Here is a 23,924-nt window from a genome sequence, read left to right as displayed (position 1 = left end):
AAAACTGGCTTTGATGAGTTTCAAGTTCTAAAATTTGTTTTAAATGTTCTTTTTTTCTTTTTCCTGAAATCACTTAATTTTAAGCTTTAAAAAAAATACACTAGGTTACTGTGTTCCTTTTATGATGTTGGCTTTGGTTTTTTAAATCAAATAATGAGTAGCTGCTGATCTTTTGGTCAGAATTTGTTAATCATTGGTTGTGTGTGCATGTATGAAAGCAAGCATTTTGTTTCTAAACAGATAAAAATGTTCTTAAATAAGAGTGCTTTTAATCTGTTGCCCATTCCACATTGGATTATGATATAATTGATTATGATATAACCTTGAGGAGTATTATTTCGACCGTTAGTTTACTTACAATACCAAAGTAGTATTGTGTTGTTGTTAGGTGCTGTCGAGTCAGTTCTGACTCATAGCGACCCTATGTACAACAGAACGAAACACTGCCTGGTCCTGCGCCATCCTCACAATTGTTGCTATGTTTGAGCCCATTGTTGGCAGCCACTGTGTCAGTCCATCTCATTGAGGGTCTTGCTCTTTTTTGCTGACCCTCTACTTTACCAAGCATGATGTCCTCCTCCAGGGACTGATCCCTCCTGATAACATGTCCAGAGTATGTGAGATACAGTCTCGACATCCTTGCTTCTAAGAAGTATTCTGGCTATATTTCTTCTAAGACAAATTTGTTCATTCTTTTGGCAGTCCATGGTTGTCTTAGGCTGGGTTCTCTAGAGAAGCAAAACCAATAAAGTGTGTAAATATGTATATATAGAGAGAGATTATATCAAGGAAACAGCTCATGTGATTGTAGAGGCTAGAATGTCCCAAGTCCGTGGATCAGGGTGGAGGCCTCTCCCAAGTCACACAGCTGCAGAAGCTGGCAAGCCCAAGATCAGCAGGTCGGAGAGCAGGGTTCCCACTCACAGGCTGTGCAGCTCAACGAATCCCAGGTTCGGCAGATAAGCTGACAGCTCAAGTCCCAAGAATGGGAGATGAGACGACAGGAAGCAGCCGCAGGATCCAGAGAGAGCAAGAAGCCAGAACGTCTGCTGATATACAGATACGGGCTACACCTCCAAGGAGACTCCCCTTCATCTGATTGGCTACTCACAGTATATTCAGTCATGGGAGTGATTACATTAAAACACTGAGAATCACGGCCCAGCCAAGTTGACACACAATCCCAACTATCATAGTCCACCCTTTGGCAACCAAAAATTCATATCCTTGCAACACGCAAAATATACTCATCTCATCATATCATAGCAAAAGTCTTAACTCCAAGTCCAAATTCCAGAAATTCCTCTTCATCTGTGAAATCTGGAATACAAGATATCTGCTTCCAAAGTTACAGTGGCAGAACAGGCACAAGCTAGGCATTTCCATTACAAATGGGAGAAACTGGAGGAGAAGAAGGGGTAACAGGCACCAGGCAAGTCAGCAGAACACATTATGTTAGCCCTCAAGGCTTTGAAAAGAATCCTCTGTTCTCTGAGACAGTTTACACAATAGCCCTGCCCTCCAGACTCTAGGTATTGGCCACAGTCTCCGGATTCTGAGTGGAGGCCCCTCGGCCCTGGGCTTCAGCTCCACCTTCCAGGCCCACTGGGACGGCAACTCTGCTCCCTGGGCTTTAGGTGCACCATTCTCATAGTCCATCGGAGTGACAACTCCACCCATAGAAACACCAGGGGCCATGGCTCCACCCTTTGAAACCCCAGAGGTCTTGGCCATACCTTTTGAGACTGAGGCGGCTTGGCTTCTTGTGTTCCTTGTCTCTTCAGCTTCTGCTTCCTGTGGCCTCTTGGCCCTCGGGCCTCACGCCCGCATCTGCCCTACTAGTGCAAGTGTTCCAAAGCTCAGTAGCTCCACCGATTAAGTGCCTGGCGGCACCCCACTCTTCCAGGAAGCCTCCTGCACACAGGCACTCAGCTCCCTCGCTCTGGGTCAGCAAGCCTAACTCCACCGATAAGTGCCCGAAGGCCCCCACTCCGCCAGGAAGCCTCCGGCGCACAGGCACTCAGCTCTCTTGCTCCGTGGGTCGGCTCCAGCACCATCTCGGGCTGGTCTCCTGGTCCTGCTGCTGCTGGTTCTCTGTTGCTGCCCCTTCTGTGCTGCTGCAGGTTCTCTGCCGCTGCCACACCTCTATTCATTCACAGTTTCAAAACCTCATACCACCAAGAAAGCAGTGCAGGGAGCAGAGCGCGTCCTTTGGACCTGAGGTTCCTGCGCAGAGAAGCTCCCAGACCAAAGGAAGATTAATGACATGGACCTTCCTCCAGAGCCGACGGAGAAAGCGTTCCCCTGGAGCTGACGCCCTGAATTTGGACTTGTAGCCTACTGGACTGTGAAGAAATAAACTTCTCTTTGTTAAAGCCATCCACTTGTGGTATTTCTGTTGGAGCAGCACTAGATGACTAAAACAATGGTATATTCAGTACTCTTCACCAACATGAGTCTATTTAAATATACCTTATATATTTAAATATATGAGTCTATTTAAATATACCTTTATTCAACTACTTGCCACATTCATTCTTTCTCCAGTATGCACAATTTGTCAATTTTTTGGGGAACAAATTTATAAGGTGTGGACCCTACCCTTAAAGTTCTCTCAGCATATCTAGAGGTATGGAAAGATAAGGAGATAATTAGCAAATTACTTAATAGGTTACATGTGTTTATATTTATCATATTATGGCAGCATGACGGGGGGGGGGGAGTAGTCAGCTTTACCATATTTGCTAAATATTGAATGAACTACAGAAAATTCTAAGATACAGTCCTTTCCTTGAAGAGTTTAATCACTAGGGAAGATGGGATGTATCATGGAAAGATGACATATATAAAGGCAGGAAGATGGGAATGTGTTTGGTGTTTTCAGAAAGCCAAAGGAAGATAATTTTGGATGGAAGAGGGAATTTGTGGAGGGAATGAGGTTGAGATCAAACTGTTAATCTTTAGTGCTAGTCCCATTATTTATAGGTTATTGGTGTGCACAGAGTAGTGTTTTAAGGAAATTAGAGTGTGTACTATGGATTGGAAACCCTGGTGGCGTAGTGGTTAAATGCTAGAGCTGCTAACCAAAAGGTCTGTAGTTGGAATCCACCAGGTGCTCCTTAGAAACTCTATGGAGCAGTTCTGCACTGTCTTATAGGGTCGCTATGAGTCGGAATCAACTCAACGGCAATGGATTTTGGTTTTACTATGGATTGGAGAAGGGAGAGAGTGGTAATAATGGTGACTGTCCCAATATTCATAACTGCATACCAAGAGGAATATGATTATTGTTTATAGACCTTTTCTGATTGACTTCATCTTCTTGTCCATTTAGCATCTGAGTTAATATACTGGCATCTTTGATTTGTTTTTCTACTCATCATATTTAAGTTAGTATAATTGATTTCTAGTCACTGGTATATAGATTAAAACAATTCATTTCCATTCTGCTGTTGAAAATCATGCTGTGGGTAGTATATTTCCTTGGTGTAGGGTGACATTTAAAGTATACAGTAAAACTAATAATAAGGAAGCGTGAGTGATTATTTTTCTATAAGTGCCGCTTAACCAATAAGAAAACATTATAAATAAGGCCTTAATGTAGTTAAAATGCAGTTTCAATGTCCATTTTTCCAACAAGGTTTTATTTTTATATGTTTATGCATTTTAAGATGTAGTCCTAGAAAACCTTGTCTGTGAACCTCATTTGAATAGCAGTGGTTTCGATGGACCATATTTGAATAGCAGTGGCTTAAATGGTTTGTCAGCCTTAAGAAGTATTGGAAATGCTGTTTTTCTTTTTTAAACAAAACATTGTACTAGTTGTTTTAAAGGAGGAAAAATATGAAATGATGTCCCTTTTTTATTCAGACAGAAAATAACTACCTACGTGAGTAAATAATTAACGGTAACAATCCTTTGAAAGAAGGAAGTTGAAGGAATAAGTAAGAGAAAGATTATACACAGAGGAAAGAGAGCCATGGAGAGAGGAACTAGAGCAGAAAGATACTAGTATTTTACTTTGTCCCTTATTAACAGCAAGGGAAATATCTCCATCAAAAACTTAGTTTTATTCAACCAGTTTGTCTCTTGTAGCCCAGTACACAGAAACTCAATAGTTGTACAACTGCAGTATGAGTGAATTTTGGAATATAAAATTGGAGTCCCATGGACTTTTAAGGAAATGAACAGTTTAGTTGAAAGTAGTAAAAAGAACTGAACATAAAAAAATCTTAGTCAATTTTGGTGAAATCATAACCTGGATAAAACTTTTTTTTTAATGTGTCAGAACAAAGTATAAGATAGATTTGACAAACCTTATATAAAATATTTTTGTTGTTTTTGTCTTATAAAAAAAAAATTTTTTTTAAACAAGTTTTTTATTGAAGGATAACATATTCAGAAAAGTATACAACTCATAAGCTCAGTGATTTTTCACATGGTGAACAAACCCATGTAATAGTGTCCTGATCAAGAAATAGAACACTACCGACACTAAAGAGACCCCTCCAGTCATGCCATTTCCCAGTTGTTACTCATCCTTCCTCAGAAGTAGTGACTAAGTATAAAACTTGTTGAATTTTCACAAACTGAACAGTACCATGAACCAGCACAAAGATCAAGGAGCAAAACATTGTCAACACTCCAGTAACCCTCCTTGTGTTTCCTTCTGGTCACAACCATTGCTCCAAAAGTAACCACTCTAACAGCTTCTAATAGGATGGAGAAGACTAATCTGGAACAGAGTAGTGTCCAGAAACAGTTTTAAACCTTATGTAAATCATAGTAATGTATTTTTTTCTCAAGTAATATTTGTAAAGATTCATCTACGTTCTTGTGTGTAGCAATACATCAGATTCTTAAAACATGAATATTCCATTCTATAAATATTCCGCAGTACCCCAATTTTTTATCCATTGTACCATTTACGAACATTTAGATTATTACTAGTTTTTGCTTATTACAATTAATTCTGCTATGAATCTTTTCCTATGTTGTTCTTTGGATATAAGCATTCATGTCTATTGGAATTACTAACTGTAGTATATACAGGTAGCCCCCAACTTATGATGTATTTGAGTTACAGCAAACTGCACTTGTGACCCCCTCTCTTTTTTTGGTACATTTTTTAGTTAATAATATGTACTACATACAGTGTTGCAGCATGTAATTTGCTGATATTATTCTCATGCCAACCCCCAAAGACAACTAAAGGCTGAATTTACAAAGATACTGATAATAAAAGGCAATAATAATGAAAACTGGAAAAAAAAAAAAACAGTGAAGTATTCAACTTATGTCAGAACCAACTTGTGACAGAGTCTTAGGAATGGAACCCTGCTGTAAGTTGGGGACTACTCGTATTGCCAAGCACTTTTCCAAAGTGGTTGTACCAATTTACACTCCCACTGCAGTGTATAAGAGTTTTGATTCTTTCCACATTCTCTCCAGTACTTGGTATTGTCAGTCTTTAGAGTTTGGGTGGGTATGTATTAGTACCTCAAGTTGCTTTTCCATAAGGGCTAGTGAAATTGAACCCCGTTTCATTGTTTTTTAGCCATTAAGGTAACTTTTGTGAAGTACCTGTTTTAGTCTTTGTCCATTTTCCTATGAATGTCTTTTTCTTAGTGACTTGTAGAAGTTCTTCATATATTCCTTTGTTGAATATATATACACCCACTCCTCTCTTATCAGCATGGTTAGGTTCCAAAGACCAGATCTTTAGGCGAAAATGGAAGTTTTGTTTTTGTTTTTGTTTTTTTTCCAGACCATCCATTTGTCCAATTTTTTTTTTAGGAAATAAGATTATAGAAATAATAACAGCTAAGGTTTACTGATGTGCTCATTACTGTGAAAGTCCAGTTACGGATTATTCCTCTGTGGAGAAGGAGGCTTGGAGGAGACAAAGCTAGATAAAGCCAGGCTGTGTGACCGGAGGGCCCACAGCTTAGTCTCTTCCCTTCCTCCTGTGCTGGGTCAGAGCTTCCCTCACCCAGCCACCTCCAGGCTCCACTCCCACTCCTGCAAGCCTTGCATTCAGGATCCTGGAGCCTGCTTTGCCCTTCAGGCCTGGTTCAGGACTTCCTGTGAGGACACTGGCAGCCTGGCCACGTACCCGACCCCACTGAGGTGGAGGCTTCAGGCCCAGTTTGGCTCACTTTGGGATGTCATTAAACTTGTATGCATTTCTTCCAGACATCCTCTCCAATGCCTCTTTCTTTCCTCTCTTCACAGCAGTTTTGAGCTGCAGGGCCTCAGGCTGCATAGGAGCTGGGATCCGAGAACAAGTGCCTGATGGCTCGGTGCTACTGCGCATCTACCTGGAGCCTGTGGCTGGCCCCATGCAGCAGCTGGCTGCGATGGGGGCCGACAGGAGGGAGCGGAAGGCATGGGGCAGTGCAGCCTAGCTTCCCAGAGGCTGCCAGGAGACCCTCCTCAAGGGAGAGGACGCTCCACAGCCATTGCTGCCATGCCCGCCGCCTCATTAATGTGCAAAATAGTCGGTTAGTGATTTTTTCCTATTGTCGTAAGTGTGAAATGTTGGATGATGAGATATTCGATAAGTGAGGAGGAGTAGGTGTACTGTAAATAACTTCTCTCTCAGGCATGTCTTTTCAACCTCTTGAAGGTATCTTTTGATTACTAGAATTTCTTAATTTTAATGTAATGCAATACAAATATCCCCCGCTTTTTGAATATTGCCTTTCACCACTTCACTTTTACAAAAGACCTACATTAGTACTTGTTTTCGCCAACCAAAAGATATCCAAAGAGAGTTTTCACTTTTATGAAAAAGGGCTAAAAGCAGAAATAGTGTTCAGCGTTTGTTTTGCGGCGAGCCGTTAAAGAGGCAGCACCCACCCCAAGCAGTGAGAGTGGTATCACCAAGCTTCTTCCCCGGGAACTATACTCAGTATCTCAGCATCAAGCCGCCATAGCTTTGAATTGTGTCTGTGAGCGTTTGTGCTTTATCTCACTTTATTTGTGCATCCATTAGCAAAATGTATACTAAGGTATCAGAAAAGCATAAGAGAGCTCATAAGGGTTTTATGTGTTACTTGGTGTGATTCGGTAGGTTATTTTTTGGGTCTGAGAATGCTTAAAAAATTTTCCCATGTAACTTAATGGTAATTGCTTCTTCACTTTACACTGTTTTGGCTTACAAGAAGTTTCATAGAACGCTATACTTTTGGATAGCGGGGGAAACCTTTTCTTTTTCTCAAGAAAATTGACTACCTCACTGACATAAAGATAGTTTCCTCTATGTTTGTATGTTTTAATGAAAGTTTTATTCTTTTATATACCCAAAACAAATCAAATGGACAAAAAAGAAGCATATAGAACACTTAAAGTGACATAATCATTGAGATAGCTTTTTAGATATATATCAAACTCTGGGTCCCTGTAATACAGAACAAATCTTCTTTTCAAATGCAAATAGAATATTCATAAAAATTCGTATTTTAACTACAAGCAAGACATCAAATTCTAAATAATTAAAATAAAATACAACATATGGAATAATACCAAAAATAACATGATAGAAAAAACACAAAGGCTCTTTCACCTGTGTTATCATTATTGTATGCTGTTGAGTTGATTCTGACTCATAGTGACCCTATAGAACAGAGCAGAACTTCACCATAGGGTTTCCAAAGCTGTAATCTTTATGGAAGCAAATTGCCACATCTTTCTCCTGTGAAGTGGCTGGTTTCGGTTAGCAGCTGTGCTCTTAACCACCGTGCCACCAGGTCTCTTGGACATTTTAAAACAGTGTATTAAATTTCCCTTAGGTCAAAGGTGGTTTAAAAAACCTATTTCTAGAATATATTGTAACAGAATTTATGGGATGTGGCCAAAGAAGTTATCAGAAAACAATTTATGGCGTTGACTACTTCTGTCAATAAAAAGAAAATAGCATACAACTGAAAAAATAAAATAAAAAATCAATAGAAAGCTAAAGAAATGAATAAAAACAAAACTGAAATTAGAAAAACAGTAGAAAGTTGGTTTTAAAATGAATCAACAGGCTAAGCTACTCTTTGTGAAAAAGGAAAAAGCATAAGTGTACAAATTAAGGTTGAGATAAATATCGAAACAAAATTTAGAAGACTACAGGAGTGCTTTTCGCAGTGCAGTAAAAATTTAGATGAAAAGGGATACTTTTCTCAGAAAATAGAATGCACAGAAATGGAATCTAACCACATAGGGGTCGCCATGAGTCAGAATCAACTCAATAGCGACTAACGACAACAGTGAGATACCACCTTACCCCCACTAGACTGATTATGATTTTTAGAAAAAGGAAAACAACAGGTGTTGGTGAGGATATGGATATATTGGAACCCTCATTCCATTGCTGGTGGTAATGTTAAAGTGGCACAGCCGCTGTGGAAAAAAGTTTGGCCATTCCTCAAAAAGTTGAACATAGAACTATCATGTGACCCAGTAATCTCAATCCTAGGTATATTCCCAGGCGATTTCAAAGCAGGAGTGCAAACAGAAACCTGTACACCAGTGTTCATTGCAGCATTGTTCACAATAGCCAAAAGGTGGAAACAACCTAAATGTCCAACAACATGTAATGGATAAACAAAATATAGTACATAAATACAATGGAATATTACTCAGCTATAAAGAGTAATGAAGCCCTGATGCATGCCACAGTATGGATGAACCATGAAAACATTATGCTGAACGAAATGTCAGTCACAAAAGAACAAATGCTGTATAATCTCATTTATATGAAATAAGCAAATATATAGAAACCAAAGATTATTAGTGACTGCCAGGGGTGGGAGGGAGGAAAAAAGGGGAGTTGCTGTTTAGGGGCCACAGAGTTTATGTTAATGCTGGTGTAATAATTTGGAAAAGGATAAAGAATGGTTGCACAAAGTGAAGAATGTTATCAGTGTAACCGAATTATACATGTAGAAATTACTGAATTGGCAAATGTTTTGATATGTATATTTGTACCACAATTAAAAAAAAAGAATCTAGTAAAGTTAGAAAATCTAAACAATAAATTTCCATAGCAGTAGAGAGAGTTATAGAAGTGCTTCCCTTCAAAAGAACATCATGCCCAGATGGTTTTTCAAGAGAATTCAACCATATGTTTAAAAACAAGCCTGTGTTTTTAAAACTATTCCAGAGCAGAGAAAAAAGAGATCTTTTAGATTCTATTTAGAAGCAAATTTTCAAAACTTGGCCAGAGATTACAGAAAAAAAAGAATTACAGAGCTGTCATGAATGTTCCACATCTAAGGTGTACCCCACAGTTACTTACCTTTGTCATTATGCAACCAATTTGATATATACTTGGGTTTTTTAGAAGTTTATTTCAGACTTCTAGAAAATATATTTTTTTAAATTTACATGTCTAAAAAAACTGTGTAAAGCTATGAAGCAAGTTACTTTCATACACGTCTAACTCCTTCCCTATCTACATCACCTAATTATCTTCCCCTATAGGAAATCATTTTTATTAGTTTTTTACTCATTTCTTTAAACAAAAAATCATGTGCTGTCAACACTGTCCAGCACTTTGACTTTTTAAGTTTCATTGAAGTTGTGAGGCCAGTAATTGGCATTAAGTCAGTTCCCTCACTGGTGGGTGCTGGAATTTTCGTGATTTATTTCAATTGGCTTTGTGATATGCTGTAGTTTAATTTGTTAGAAAGCCTTTTTTGCCTTAAGGGGAAACATTCCAAGCCGTTTGCCCTGGTAATTACAGATAGTCTTATTGTTTCTTTTTTCCAGGCTGCAGGATAGAGCTCGTATTGTATAATGGGGATATTTTGGTTGGTTGGTTGGTTTTCTGTTTATAATCAGGCAGTATTTGGGGGCAGGTTAAGAAAATACATATTGTCAGATTTCTGCAAGACATTAAAAAGAAAATAGACATAAGTAGATATTAATAGTTTTTATTATGTCCTTTTAAAAGCAGTGGTCAAATAAAAAAGACAATAGCAAGTGTTGGTGAGGAGGTGGAGATATTGAAACCCTCATGTATTGCTGGTAGGATTGGAAATATAGTAGCAGGCACTTTCGAAAACAGTTTGGTAGTTCCTCAAAAAGTTAAACATAGAGTTACCATACCAAAACCAAAAAACCCATTGCTGTTGAGTCAATTCCGACTCATAGTGACTCTGTAGGACAGAATAGAACTGCCTCATAGGGTTTCCAAGGTTGTAATCTTTACAGAAGCAGACTGCCACATTGTTCTCTGTGGAGCGGCTGGTGGGTTCAAACTGCCGATGTTTCGGTTAGCAGCTGAGTGCTTAACCATTGTGCCACCAGGGCTCCTTAGAATAACCATAAGACCCAGCAGTTTCACTCCTAATAGTTTATACTCAAGAGACTTGAAAACATATGTCCACACAAAAACCTGTTTGTGACTGATCTTCATAGCATTATTCATAAGAGCCAAAAAGTGGTACAACCCAAATGTCCGTCAGCTGATAAATGGATAAACAAAATGTGGTACAGTAAAACTTGCAAAAGCTGGAACCTGTGTAAGGTGGAAACCTGTCAGATAAGGAAAACTCAAATATTTTCCACTAATAGTGATAGAAAAGTGGTAAGACTGTATGTACCCTGTCAAAGGTGGGAAACCTGCGAGACCCGGAAAAACAAGGCACTTCCATTGAGTTCCGGCTCTCACAGGTTTCACTGTATATGCATATGGTGGTGTACCATTTGGCAATAAGAAGTGAGGTACTGATACATTTACAATGAGTGAACCTTCAAAACATGCTAAGTGAAAGAAGCCAGTCATAAAGACCACATACCATTTATATGAAATATTCAGAATAGGCAAATTCATTAAGATTATAGAGTTGCCAAGGTTTGGGTCAGAGATGTGGAGAAAGAGGAGTGACAGCTACTAGGTATGAAGATATTTTGGAGAATATTGAAATTTGATTGTGGTGATAGTTGCATAACTCTGAATATACTAAAAAACTATTGAATTGTACACTTTAAATAAGTGAATTGTTATAGTATGTAAATTATCTCAGTAAAAAACAAAAAAAATGGTCAGCATATAAGCACACCAAGGATATGGTTTCTTTTTGCTGCACAACCATCTCAAGAATTACCTAACTCCATTTTTGTATGATACATTACATTGAACTATTTGCTCTTTTATTTCTATTATTTACTTAGTTTTATGTCAAAATGTGTCAGTTCTTTCCCTTACGTATAAACTTTATCATAGAGCTCGGACACAAAGCTAAAGCTAAGTATGCGAATAAGTCATCTTCTTTTTTTTTTATTGTACTTTAGATGAAGGTTTACAGAACAAACTAGCTTCTCATTAAACAGTTAGTACACATACTGTTTTATGACATTGATTAACAACCCCACAACATGTCAACACTCTCCCTTCTTGACCTTGAGTTCCCTATTACCAGCTTTCTGTCCCCTCCTGCCCTCTAGTCCTTGTCCCTGGGCTGTTGTGTCCCTTTAGTCTTGTTTTGTTCTATGGGCCTGTCTAATCTTTGGCCGAAGGGTGAACCTCAGGAGTGACTTCATTACTGAGCTAAAAGGGTACCCGGGGGCCATACTCTCAGGGTTTCTCCAGTCTCTGTCAGGCCAGTAAGTCCGGTCTTTTTTTGTGAGTTAGAATTTTGTTCTACATTTTTCCCCAGCTCTGTCCGGGACCTTCTATTGTGACCCCTGTCAGAGCAGTCAGTGGTAGTTATCTGGGTACCTTTTAGTTGTACTGGACTCAGTCTGGTGGAGGCCATGGTAGTTGTGGTTCATTAGTCCTTTGAACTAATCTTTAGTTTTCTTCATTCTCCTTTGCTCCGGACAGGGTGACACCAGTGGAGTATCTTAGATGCCCACTCACAGGCTTTTAAGACCCCAGACGCTACTCATCAAAGTAGAATGTAGAACATTATCTTTATAAACTATGTTATGCCAGTTGAGCTAGATGTACCCCGAGACCATGGTTCCCACAGCCCTCGGCCCAGCAATTCAGTCCCTCAGGGAGTTTGGATGTGTCTGTGGAGCTTCCATAATCTTTCCTTGTACAAGTTGTGCTGACTTCCCCAGTATTGTGTACTGTCTTACCCTTCACCAAAGTTACCAGTTACCTATTCTCTAGTGTTTTTCCATCCACACCTCCCTTCCCTCGTAACCATCAAAGATTGTTTCTTTTTGAGTATAAACCTTTTCATGAATTTTTATAGTAGTGGTCTCATACAATATTTGTCCTTTTGTGATTGACTTAATAAGTCATCTTCTTAACATTGCTTGCTGTTGTTGGCTTTAAATGTATATACTGTGTATTCCTTTCTCCAGACATCTAAGAGTAAATTGAAATGCTGTATTCCAAAACTTGTGTATTTCATTGAACCATGGTTCCTCATTATCATGTCAGGTAGCTACCTACAAGTACATACTTTATGTGATATCTGAAACATCATTGGTCTTACCACTGGGTACCATTTTGCCACCCAGACCTTTTCAGTCCAACTACTATGAAAGGAGGAAGGCAATAGTAAACATGTACTCTTTGAGAGTCATCACTAGCAGTACTGATTATAATTGTAGTATTTTTATTACTAGGCAGTCTGAATCAGTAATTTCTGTGTTCTTCCTTATAAATAATATACATTGTTGAAATTTAATAGAACATAATGAAGATCTACTTGCAATTTATTGTAAGAGTTATAGGCTCTTCAAGGGAGAACCCTCGTTCACATAAGACTGAGATTTGGCTAGACTCTGACAGGCTATAAAACAGCTAATGATGAAGGAAATGGCAGATACATCCTGTACAGCCTACATTGCTTCTATTAGAGAAATGCCAAAACACCCTCTCACACTAAATCTAAAACCATTGATTTAAGAGGTGAAGGAATATAAGGATTAAAGCCATAGTAAAGTGTTTGAAATGGAATGGCCTTATTGCTTTCATTTTAAAGATGGGAAAACTGAGACCTGTTCTGTCAATCCAGGGCTCTTCCACTGTATCGTGCTGACCTTAGATTTACCTTTAGAACATTGGTACTATCAAAAGGAGTCTAGAATTTTTTCTACATTTTATCTAATTTGTTGACTCTCAGTTTGTTTCTACTTCCTGCTTCTTCAGTCAATTCTATTGAAAAATTAAAGAATGGAAAGTAATGAATACTAACACACATCCCTTCCCCATCCTATCATCCTTCAATAGAGCTTTCTGATGAAATAAACTGAAAAGGGAGGCTGTTTGCAGTAGAACTCCAAAAAGAAGATCCTTCCCAAAAGTGTTTGATCACAGTTCTTAACACAGGTAGCAGCATATGATTGGGGAAGGAATGGTGCTTGATATCAACTCTGATGACATAATTGTTTATTGTCATTTTTCCCCCTAGTATCGTCTAGACTGTCACAGCCATCCTCCCCCCAGTCAGGCTGTCCATCACCCTCCATTCCAGCAGGTAAAGTCATTTCTCCATCACAGAAGCACAGCAAGAAGGCACTAAAGCAGGTAATCATGCTAGTCTGTGTTTATCAGAAATATAATCTCCTACATTAAAAATGCCTGACTCTGGCAATCTTTCAGAATTTCTTTAAAGCAACAGAATTAGGCTTTTAAAGAGAAAATTTCATACAATATTTTAATTTGGTCACTTAATAATTGATGTACCTTTGTGTATGATACCTGTTGTAGGTTTTTGGTAGTTAACTCTTTTTATCACATTTTAAAATTTCCTAATTTGTTTCTAATTTCCTAAGAGGTATTTTGCTTTTTTTTTTAAGTCATGAATAGATGTTAAATTTTTCAAGGCTTTTTTTTCCCCCGCTGTGGATTTACTGACATGATCATGTAACTTTTCTCACGTTTGTTTTGTATGTTTTTAATACATTATTAAAATCTCTTTAAGATTTTAGTTCGGATTTTGTAATTTTCTTGTATTATCCTTATACAGTTTTAGGATCAGGATTTTGCTAGCATCAGAAAATAAGTTATATGGCTTGCCATGTTTGGGACAAAATTGTAGAAATTATCCTATCCTTGAAAGTTTAATAAATCTTACCTCTTAACATTGTTTTCCTAGCATTTCAGTTTCATCTAGGGTTATTGATCTGTTCTGATTTTCTGCTTTTTGAGCCAGTTTTGGAAATCTGTTTTTCTAAGAAAATGGCCCATTTTACCTAGTTTTTTCAAATATTGGTATAAAGTTGTATATAGTGTTTTTTTATGTCTCCTATTGTTCCCTCAGTGTTCATTTATAATGGATCTGTTTTCTTAATACTGCTTGGCAACAGTTTGTCTGTTTTGGGGAGCTTTTCAAAGAACTAACTCTGAATGTTTCTAAAAATGCAAATAACTAATAAATATAAATGCATATCAATTAGAGAAACATTAAAACAGATTATTTTTATTCTCAGATAAGTTAAAGAGCTTAATTATATCAAGCATTGGCAAGTTTGTGGGGAAACAGCTATTTGTAATTTGCTGGTGAATATAATTTATTATCGTCACTTTGGAGAGAAGTTATGCAATACCTATTAAAATTTAAAATGCACATACTCCATGAACAACTGAAAGAACTTTTTGGAATCTATGTTAGAAAAATATACACATACATACATATACAAACACACAGAAAGATATTTGCATTTAAGTTTTTTTTATAATTGTGCTTTAGGTGAAAGCTTACAGTGCAAATTAGTTTCTCTTTCAAAAGTTTATACACAGATTGTTTTGTGACATTGGTTGCAGTCTCCACAGTGGTCTCTCATGGTAGTTTTGATTTGTATTTCTCTAAAGCTAGTGATCCCAAGCATTTCCTCGTGTGTCTGTTAGCCATCTAAATGTCTCCTTTGGTGAAGTATCTGTTCATATTCTTTACCCATGTTTTAATTGGATTGTTTGTCTTTTTGTTGTTGAGGTGTTGAAGTATTCTGTAGATTTTAGGGATTAGACCCTTGTCGGCTATGTTGTAGCCAGAAGTTTTTCCCAGTCTGTAGGTTGTCTTTTTACTCTTTTGGTGAAGTCTTTTGATGAGCATAACTGTTTACTTTTTAGGAACTCCCAGTTATTTAGTTTATCTTCTTGTGTTTGTGCATTGTTAGTTATGGTTTGTATTGTATTTATGCCATGTATTAGGACCCCTAGCTTTGTCTGTATTTTTTCTTCCATGATCTTTATCGTTTTAGGTTTTATTGCATTCAAGTTTTTAGCCGCAAAAACTTGGAAATAGCCTAATGTATATTATTTAGGAAATTCTTTAATGAACAGTGGCGCAGCCATATGCTGAATAATTATATAAGAGTAAAAGTTGATTTTATTTTGTAATAAGATGGATCTATATGTAGAAACTTGGAAAAATTACCAAGGTGAAATGTTGAATCATAAAATAAAGCTATACTACAACATATAAGACATGATACCATTTATGAAAGCATACACATGTCCACAAAACAATATACATTTTATAGACGTATGAATATATATACACATATATGTAAAAAAACAAGTTCAGTAAGGAAAATTAAATTTATGGGTAGAGTTATCTCTGAGAATTGAGAACCAAGACTAGGAGTGGTGGACATTGGAGAATGTAGCTTTATGTTTGAATTAAATGGTAAAAATATTTTCATGTATTACCTGTATTATTAAAAGTTAATAAAATTTTTCTAAAATTATGTATGTCTTAAAGTGTTTAAGCCAAAAATTAAAAGATACCCCCAAATTTGATAAAATTAATTACTGCCTACCTGAGTATTCTATAGCACTTGTAGTTTTGTAAGTTCTTTGTAAAAAAAAAAATGAAGTATAAGATGCTTCCTTTTCACAGGGAAAAGACAAATATTTTATTAAACTTTATTAGCTAATCTTTGAACATGTCATGCTCCTCCTGTATTCATGTACTATACTTCTGTAATCAAATATCGTATTTAGGAATATCAGTGTGGAAAATTAAGTAAATTAGATTGTTGGTATACAAAGTTAAGTCATTGCTCACGGTGTCATAGTATTATCTGAGCAAAATTACTTCAATGGTAGTTATCCTTCACCACAAATGAGGGTTTTTTATTGTTTGTTTTTCAATTTTAAAACAGGAGAATTAGGAACAGGGTTTATAAACTACTGTGTACAGTTCTTGATTAGCAGAAGTTATTCCGCTTCTATCATGTGTCTGAATTTACATGCTCACAGCAGAAATAGATAGATTTTGCACTGACCTCAGATAACCTAGGTATTTTCTGGTCTGGTTGCAAAGAATGAGAGAATAAACTATAGTTAATGGTCAGACAACACTACCACTTCTAACACATTGAGCCTCAGCCTCACCTATTGTAAATGTTGTCAGTGAGTCTAAGCAATATGTCTGCCTTTTCTGCATGATGGTCTTGAAGGTTAAAGCTTGAACTGGCATTTAGCAAAATAAAAACATTTCCAGACTTTCCCTGAAATGTAGCTTTACTTTCTTGGGGTTTTTTTTTTAAACCTTGACTTTTAAAAGTTGCCTTTATCTATTTTCAGGATTAAAACTGTGGAAGGTTCAAGTTTTTCTGCTGATTAGTGTTGTTTAGTATATTCTATAACATAATAGAAATAAAAATATTCTGAAATAGACAGGAGGAATCACACTATTATTAGAACCGGTATTTTCTAATCTTTCTTCTCTTCTGTTTACTGCATTGCCATAGGTCATTGGGCCAAATCTCGTTGCTCTTACCTGGTATATAATTCAAGCAGTCATTTACAACCATTTTAACCTGTATAATCTGAAACATACATAAACTAAATATTTGCATTTCTACATAGAAGTGATGCAAATGGGACTCATCTTGGTGCAGGGCTTAGAATTCTGTATACAGAAATGATTGAACATGTACAAGTCTGTGTTAAGATTCTACTTCTTCTACAAGTTTGGGAAGTCCTTGGCTTACTGATGATTTTTAAGTTCTAAAATATGTAAATGACTATTTCTCATATATATATAATATAGAGGCAAAAAAAAACCCACCAACCTTTAAGGGTCATTTAGGCATTGTTGTATTTATTTAGTTGGTTTAATTTAGTTTTTTGTTTCCTTAGATAGAATTCAAAGAAATTGGATGCTTACCACTTAAAAAGAAGTCACTTTTTATTATTACTAAAAACTGATTTGTTTCTTATAGTCAGTTTTCTCATTATAGGCTCTAAAGCAGCAACAGCAGAAGAAGCAGCAGCAGCAATGCAGGCCAAGCATGTCCATCTCCTCCAACCAGCATCTTTTAAAGACTGTCAAAGCTACCAGTGACTCAGTGCCTACCAAGCCTGGTAGGCATATTGGGCATTTTTTTAATGGAAGTTTCTTTTGTCAGTGTTTTTGTGTTGGTTTTCCAAATTTGTATACCACATTATTTATCTTTAAATTATCATATTTATTTACATAATCTTTGTACTGCCAAATCATCAATATAAATCTTCCCAGGAAAAATGGGGGAAATTTTTGTGCAGAATAATCATGCAGTTATTAATAAAAAACATCAATGGAATTTGCATGTAGGAATGAGATCAGTGACTAAATTCCAAGATGTCTGAACAAATAATACTTGGAAGCCTCTGTAACCTTATAAAGCTGATGTTTCCAAGAGGCTGAAACTGAACTCTTTACCAACTCTCTCCTTTAAAAATAAAAAGTTTTCTTAAGAATACATGCTACCTTTGAGTTTCCACTGGACATGTTCATAAGGCCTTTGGATTTTTGTTGTTGTTGTTGCTACTTGTTGTGTTTTTAATCTGAGCTACTCTAGACACAGACTTTGTATTTTATTACATAATTATGTAAAAATAAATTCAGTTTGATGCCATAGACTGATAATACGGGTCTGCCGTACTTAGTCTGTGACTTGTATAATTTTGACTACGTTTAGGAAGGAAATTTACACCCAAGAGCAAATGGTATGCTGGGAGGAAGGAAAGGGCTTTATTTTATTTATTTATTTTTTGCTTTAGGTAGAAGTTTACAGAGAAAATTAGTTTCTAATTCAAAAATTTATACACAAATTATTTTGTGGCATTGGTTGCAATCCCGCATTGTGTCAGCACTCTTTTCCTTTCCCTTTCCAACTTGGGTTCCCTGGTTCCATTCATCCAGTTTTCCTGTCCCTTCCTGTCTTATCTTTGTTTTTGGGCAGGTGTTCTCCATTTCATCTTGTATACTTCACTGATCTAAGAAGCACATTCCTCACGTGTGTTATTGTTTGTTTTATATTTTAATTTTTGACCCCTAATTCTCAGACTCAAAAGACATTAGTAGGGTTACATTACCTCGTATATAACTCTATTTAGTTAACATTGAATGATTGATTGATTGATTTCTCTCTGTAACCTTAGTGCCGCTAGTCACTACATATTTTTCCCCTAGCAATATGGGAAGGAAAGCAATCTGATGGACAGTCAAGCAGCCCCCAGAACTCAAACTCCAGCTTTTGTTCCTCAGTTAAAGTGGAAAACCCTTTGCTCGGCTTGGGGAAGAAGTCATTCCAGAGGTCTGACAGGCTGCACACAAGTAAGTGAATTTATAAAGACTTCAGTTGCCTTAATTTGTCAACTGTCTGTATGTTTGAAATTCTTTGGCAATTTTGCTTAGATTTACAGTATGATCTGCGTATATAGCAAAGATTAGACATTATTTATGTATTTTTAACATTATTACTTTTAAGAAGCAAAAAGCAACATGGAAGGAATTGTCTTTTCCCCCTTCTTGTTCTTTGCTTGTCATCTTTGAGCTCTTGACTGTCTTCCTGTTCTCCTTGTCCTACCCTTATCAAACTTCATTTCAGAGAAATATCTGAATCAGCCATTTTGTGGTTTCTTTTTCTGCCAATACATTTTCCATCATTATTTACATTTTAAGCCTTGTTTCTGTGTACAGAAAGGTAGAAGGGCTTAGAGTTAAACATGACAAACTGAATCTTCCTTTCTCTGCTCCCTCTGAAATTCCACTTAAATGAGAGTATGGAAATAGAAAAGATTAAATCCATAAGGGTCAAGAAAACAAGGAGACAACAGATGGACAGGCAATGTGAACAAATTTTGAAAGATGGACCTGGTTTTCACAGAGCTTAGAATGCCTGAGGAGCAAATGCCAGTAAGAAGCGAGCCAGTTACAGCTGCAGAACACCAGAAAGGCTCAAGAATGGGAGATATCATGTATCACAGAAGAGAAGGGTGAGGCATAGGGTTGAAAAGAAGGATGTTCGTTGAAAGTAATAAGAAGTAGTTTAATACCTCACCCCAGCAGCAAACGAGCTTTAATGAGGTGAAATTGATCTGTAGCAATTCCAAATTGAGGGACACCACACGTAGCTGAGGGCAGAGAATGAGACACATACTAAAGTCAGGGTAAACAAGTGAAGGTACAAATAGTGAGTAGTGGTATTTCTGCTTAGCTTCCGGAACGCTAGTTGTTGTTAGTTGCTGTGGAGTTGATCCCTAACTCATGGCAATCCCGTGCACAACTGAAAGAAACACTGCCTGGTTCTTTGCCTTTCCCATGATAGGTTGTGGATCAGAATGTTGTGATCCAAAGAGTTTTCATTGGCTGATTTTTGGAAGTAGATCACCAGGCCTTTCTTCTTAGTCTGTCTTGGGCTGGAAGCTTCATAGCTTCCATCAAAGCATCATAGCAGTGTACCAGCCTCCACTAACAGATGGGTGATGGCTGAACTTGAGTTGGCCAGGAATCTAACCTGAGTCTCCCACATGGAAGGCAAGAATTCTACCAATGAGCCACTACAACCCCCCAGAGTGCTAGTAGTGAGGCATATTTCTACCATAACTGCTTCCTTTCTCCTCCCACCATGTTTTTGAAGCAAGAGATTGGTGGGTTAGTTCCTAGAGAAATTGAGTAGCCTGAGAAAAATACCTTCAGGCAAGTTTGTAGGTTAGCAACTAAACAGAGATTGTCTTGATCATACTTCTATGAAGCTCAGCAGTCTACAAGACCCACCTATGCACCCAAAGTTTCCAGTCTGCTTTTTGTGCTTCTCTTAATTAGGATTACTAAAGATCACCATCATGAGAGATAGAATCTGAAATATAGGAACTGAGAGGAAAGTGAGACAATTCAAGAAGCTGGAGAAACCTTCATCTAAAGTACAATTAAAAAAAAAAAAAAAACTTTAAGGGACAGAGTAGCAGGGGTAGGGGTCTGGGGACCATGCTTTCAGGGGACATCTAGGTCAATTGGCATAACAAAGCTTATTAAGAAAATATTTTGCATTCTACTTTGGAGAGTGGCATCTGGGGTCTTGAAAGCTTGCAAGGGCCATCTAAGATGCATCAATTGGTCCCAGCAACCTGCAGTAAAGCAGAATGAAGAACACCAAAGACACAACGAAAGAATTAGCCCAAGAGACAGAAAGGGCCACGTAAACCAGAGAATTCATCAGCCTGAGACCAGAAGAACTAGATGGTGCCCAGCTACCACCAATGACCGCCCTGACAGGGAACACAGCGGAGTCCCAGATGGAGCAGGAGAAAGGAGGGGTACAGAACTCAAATTCTAGTAAGAAGATGAGACTTAATGGTCTGACTGAGACTGGAGGAACCCTGGAAAGCATGGCCCCTGATTCTCCATCATCTCAGAACTAGAACAATTTCCGAGGCCAACTCTTCGGACAGGGATTGGACTGGACTGTGGGACATAAAGTGATACTCATGAGGAGTGTGCCTCTTAGCTCAAGTAGATATAGAAGACTAAATGGGCAGCTTCTGTCCGGAGGTGAGGTAGGAAGGCAGAGAGCATTAGGAGCTGGTTGAATGGACATGGGGAATCGGGCAGAAAGGAAGAGTGTACTGTCACAGTATGGGGAGAGCAATTAGAGTCACATAACAATGTATGTATAAATTTTTGTATGGGAAAAAATAAAATTAAAAAAAAAAAGCTGGAGAAAATTTTCAAACCGTACTAAGAAATGGGAGCCCTGATGTTGCAGTGGTTAGAGAGCTTGACTGCTAACCAAAAGGTTGGCAGTTCAAATCCACCAGCTGCTCCTTGGAAACGCTAAGGAGCAGTTCTACTCTGTCCAATAGGGTCACTGTGAGTCGGAATTGACTCGACGACAATGGGTTTAGTTTGTTTGGTTTAATACGAAATGAGACAATGTTGCATCCATGAAAGAACAGAATGCTATTTTAAAAATCATAAAATAAAAGGGTTCCAGGATATTAAATAATATGGTAGCTGAAATTAAAAAATTAAATAGAAATACTGAAAGGTAAAGTTGAAGTAATTTCCCAGAAAATAGTTCAAAGAGATGAACAGATGTTTAATAGGAGAGAAAAGGTAAGAAAATTGAGCACCAGTGCAGGCTGTCCAATACCTTTAAAATAGGACTATCAGAAAGAACAAAAATTGGAAGGGAAGTAGTTATGAGAGAAATAGTGAGAACATTTCTTAGAATTGAAAGCCACAGAATTAGAGATTGCAAGTATAATAAATAACAGGTGTCAAGAAACATGAATAAAAAGAAACCTACACCAAGGCATATTCTTTTGAAATTTTAGAATACCAAGAATAAATAAGAAGAAGATTCCAAAAAGCCTGCAGAGAGAAAGAAATACTTCATATACAAAGGTTGAAGAATTGGGATGGCGGACAGTTCTTTTAGCTTGGAAGCCAAAAGGCTGACAAAGTTCTGAGAGAAATTTATACTTATCTATATCTATATATCTAAGATCCATCTAAACCATTAAGTGTGAGAATAAAATCATTTTCAGACATTCTTTATGGAAACCTGTTTGATTCTAGGTGTATTTGTAAATTTGTGTATTTTTCTGGGAGGCAATTTGGAAGTATCACCCATTTTTAAACATAATGCTCTTTGATCATTGATTCTGCCACTAGGAATTAAAAATATTCTTTTATTAAACAAATATTTATAGAAGGTATGTTAATATGCCAAGCACAGGCTTAGGACCCCAGGGATATGGTGATGAATAGAACAAAGTTCTTTCCTTAAAGAGCCAGTATTCTACTTAAACTCACAGTTTTAGTTTCTTCATTCAGTTGGAATAGAAATGGGATATACAAAATGGAGAAATTATGAAAAGAGAGTTCGTAACTTTCATGCAAGACTAGGAAAAATTAACCATAATAAAGAAGACATGGTGTCTTTGAGTTTGACCTAATAGCCAAGAAGTAAATGAAAGTCTGTCTTCTCTCATGCAAATAAATAAGCTTAAATTAAAGGAAATAGTACAAGAGTATTGACAACATTAGTTTCAATGGAAGAAGCTATTTTATGTAAAGCATAAATTAGATCATTTATTGGAAAATACTTTTTAGTTAACATTGGTATAATTTATATTAACTTGGATAAAATCGATTGCATATCATATATTTTTACATCTCAGATTCAGTCAGAAGAGCCCAGATTTCAAGTACAATATAATAGAATAAGGCATCCTAAACTGAAAAAAAAACTGAGGTCAAACTTACCACAATTAGAGGATTTAAACTTTAAATTCTAAAAATGAACTGCTTTGTCTAAGGCACATAAAAATATCTTCAGGGTACACTTTGGTCCATAATAGATCAGAGTAAAAAGTTAAAGTTTTACCTGAAGTATGATTCAGTTGTGAAGGCACACAATGAATACAAAAATAACAAAAATTATTACAGGAAGGCTGACACTCTGATTCCATCAATTATGGAAAAGGGAACTAAGATGTTGCTTTCTGGTCTATAGAGCCATGGCAACACTGATTATACAAACGAAAAAAACCAACTGGTAACCACCTATATGACCGTCACTGAGAATCCGTTAATTTATTTATGGTACGTCCATATGTTGGAATACTATGCAGCTTTTAAAAAAGAAAATTTTGAATTTTGTAGATGATACGTCAGAAAGTGTCCAAGATACTCAGTGGAAGAAAAACAAAATAGGATTAGTATGTACAGTGTGATTTCATTTCTTCAAATTCAAAAATGTATTTGTGGAGGGATGGGGCTTGAAGGTAGAAACTTTAATTTTTCGGTAGTGTTCGAATTTTTTTGCCATGTATTATAGTATGTTTTTCTTAGGTTAAAACTTATTTTCCTTTAAAATAAATGAAAAGATAGTTTTGATGCATATGCCAGAAAAAATATGAAAATTAAAAGGATAAACAAAAAATATTTGCATGGTCCCCACAGCCCTCCACCCAGCAATTCAGTCCCTCAGGGAGTTTCGATGTGTCTCTGGAGCTTCCTTGACCTTTTCTTGTACAGGCTGTGCTGGTTTCCCTAGTATCATGTACTGTCTCACCCTTCACCCAAGATACCACTTATCTATTGCCTATTTAGTATTTTCCCCCCACCCCTCCCAGCCCTGGTAACCAAAAAAGATGGTTACTTTTTGTGTGTGAACTTTTCCATGGGTTTTTAGAATACAGGTCTCATACAATATTTGTCCTTTTGTGATTGACTTATTTCACTCAGCATAATGTCCTGCAGTTTAATCCATGTTGTGGGATGCTTCACAGATTCATCATTGTTCTTTATCTTCCCATAGTACTCCATTGTGTGTAAGTACCATAGTTTGTTTATCCATTCATCTGTTGATGGGCATTTAGGTTGTTTCCATTTTTTTGCTATTGTGAACAATGCTGCCATGAACATGGGTGTGCATATGTCTATTCGAGTGACGACTCTTATTTCTCTAGGATATATTCCTAGGAGTGGGATTGCTGGATCGTATGGTATTTCTATTTCTAGCTTCTAAGGAAGCGCCTTATCATTTTCTGTAATGGTTGTATGACTTTGCATTTTCACCAGCAGCGCGTAAGAATTCCGATCTCCCCGCAGCCTCTCCAACATTTGTCATTTCCAGTGTTTTTGATTCATGACAGTAATGCTGGGGTGAGATGGTATCTCATTGTGGTTTTAATTTGCATTTCTCTAATGGCTAGTGAACGTGAGCATTTCCTCATGTGTCTGTTG

The 23,924-nt window shown here is 37.1% G+C and overlaps 1 protein-coding gene across 6 annotated transcripts in view; it reads left to right on the top strand.

Annotated features, from left to right (window-relative positions):
- Positions 1-23,924, top strand: part of ASXL2 (ASXL transcriptional regulator 2) — a 197,758-nt gene that overhangs the window by 136,982 nt on the left and 36,852 nt on the right. For 4 of the 6 annotated variants that reach the window (XM_023732420.1, XM_004377581.3, XM_023732421.1 and 1 more), the window contains 3 exons: positions 13,365-13,480; positions 17,146-17,269; positions 18,360-18,503. In XM_023732420.1, coding sequence (XP_023588188.1) covers positions 13,365-13,480; positions 17,146-17,269; positions 18,360-18,503 — 384 coding nt within the window. Of the gene's footprint in view, positions 1-13,183; positions 13,283-13,364; positions 13,481-17,145; positions 17,270-18,359; positions 18,504-23,924 lie in introns of all 6 variants that reach the window. The other 2 variants (XM_023732424.1, XM_023732423.1) reach the window with 1 other exon arrangement.

Source organism: Trichechus manatus, unplaced genomic scaffold (assembly GCF_000243295.1).
Source record: "Trichechus manatus latirostris isolate Lorelei unplaced genomic scaffold, TriManLat1.0 scaffold00052, whole genome shotgun sequence".
NCBI lineage: Eukaryota > Metazoa > Chordata > Mammalia > Sirenia > Trichechidae > Trichechus > Trichechus manatus.
This window is presented reverse-complemented; position numbering and strand designations above follow the sequence as displayed.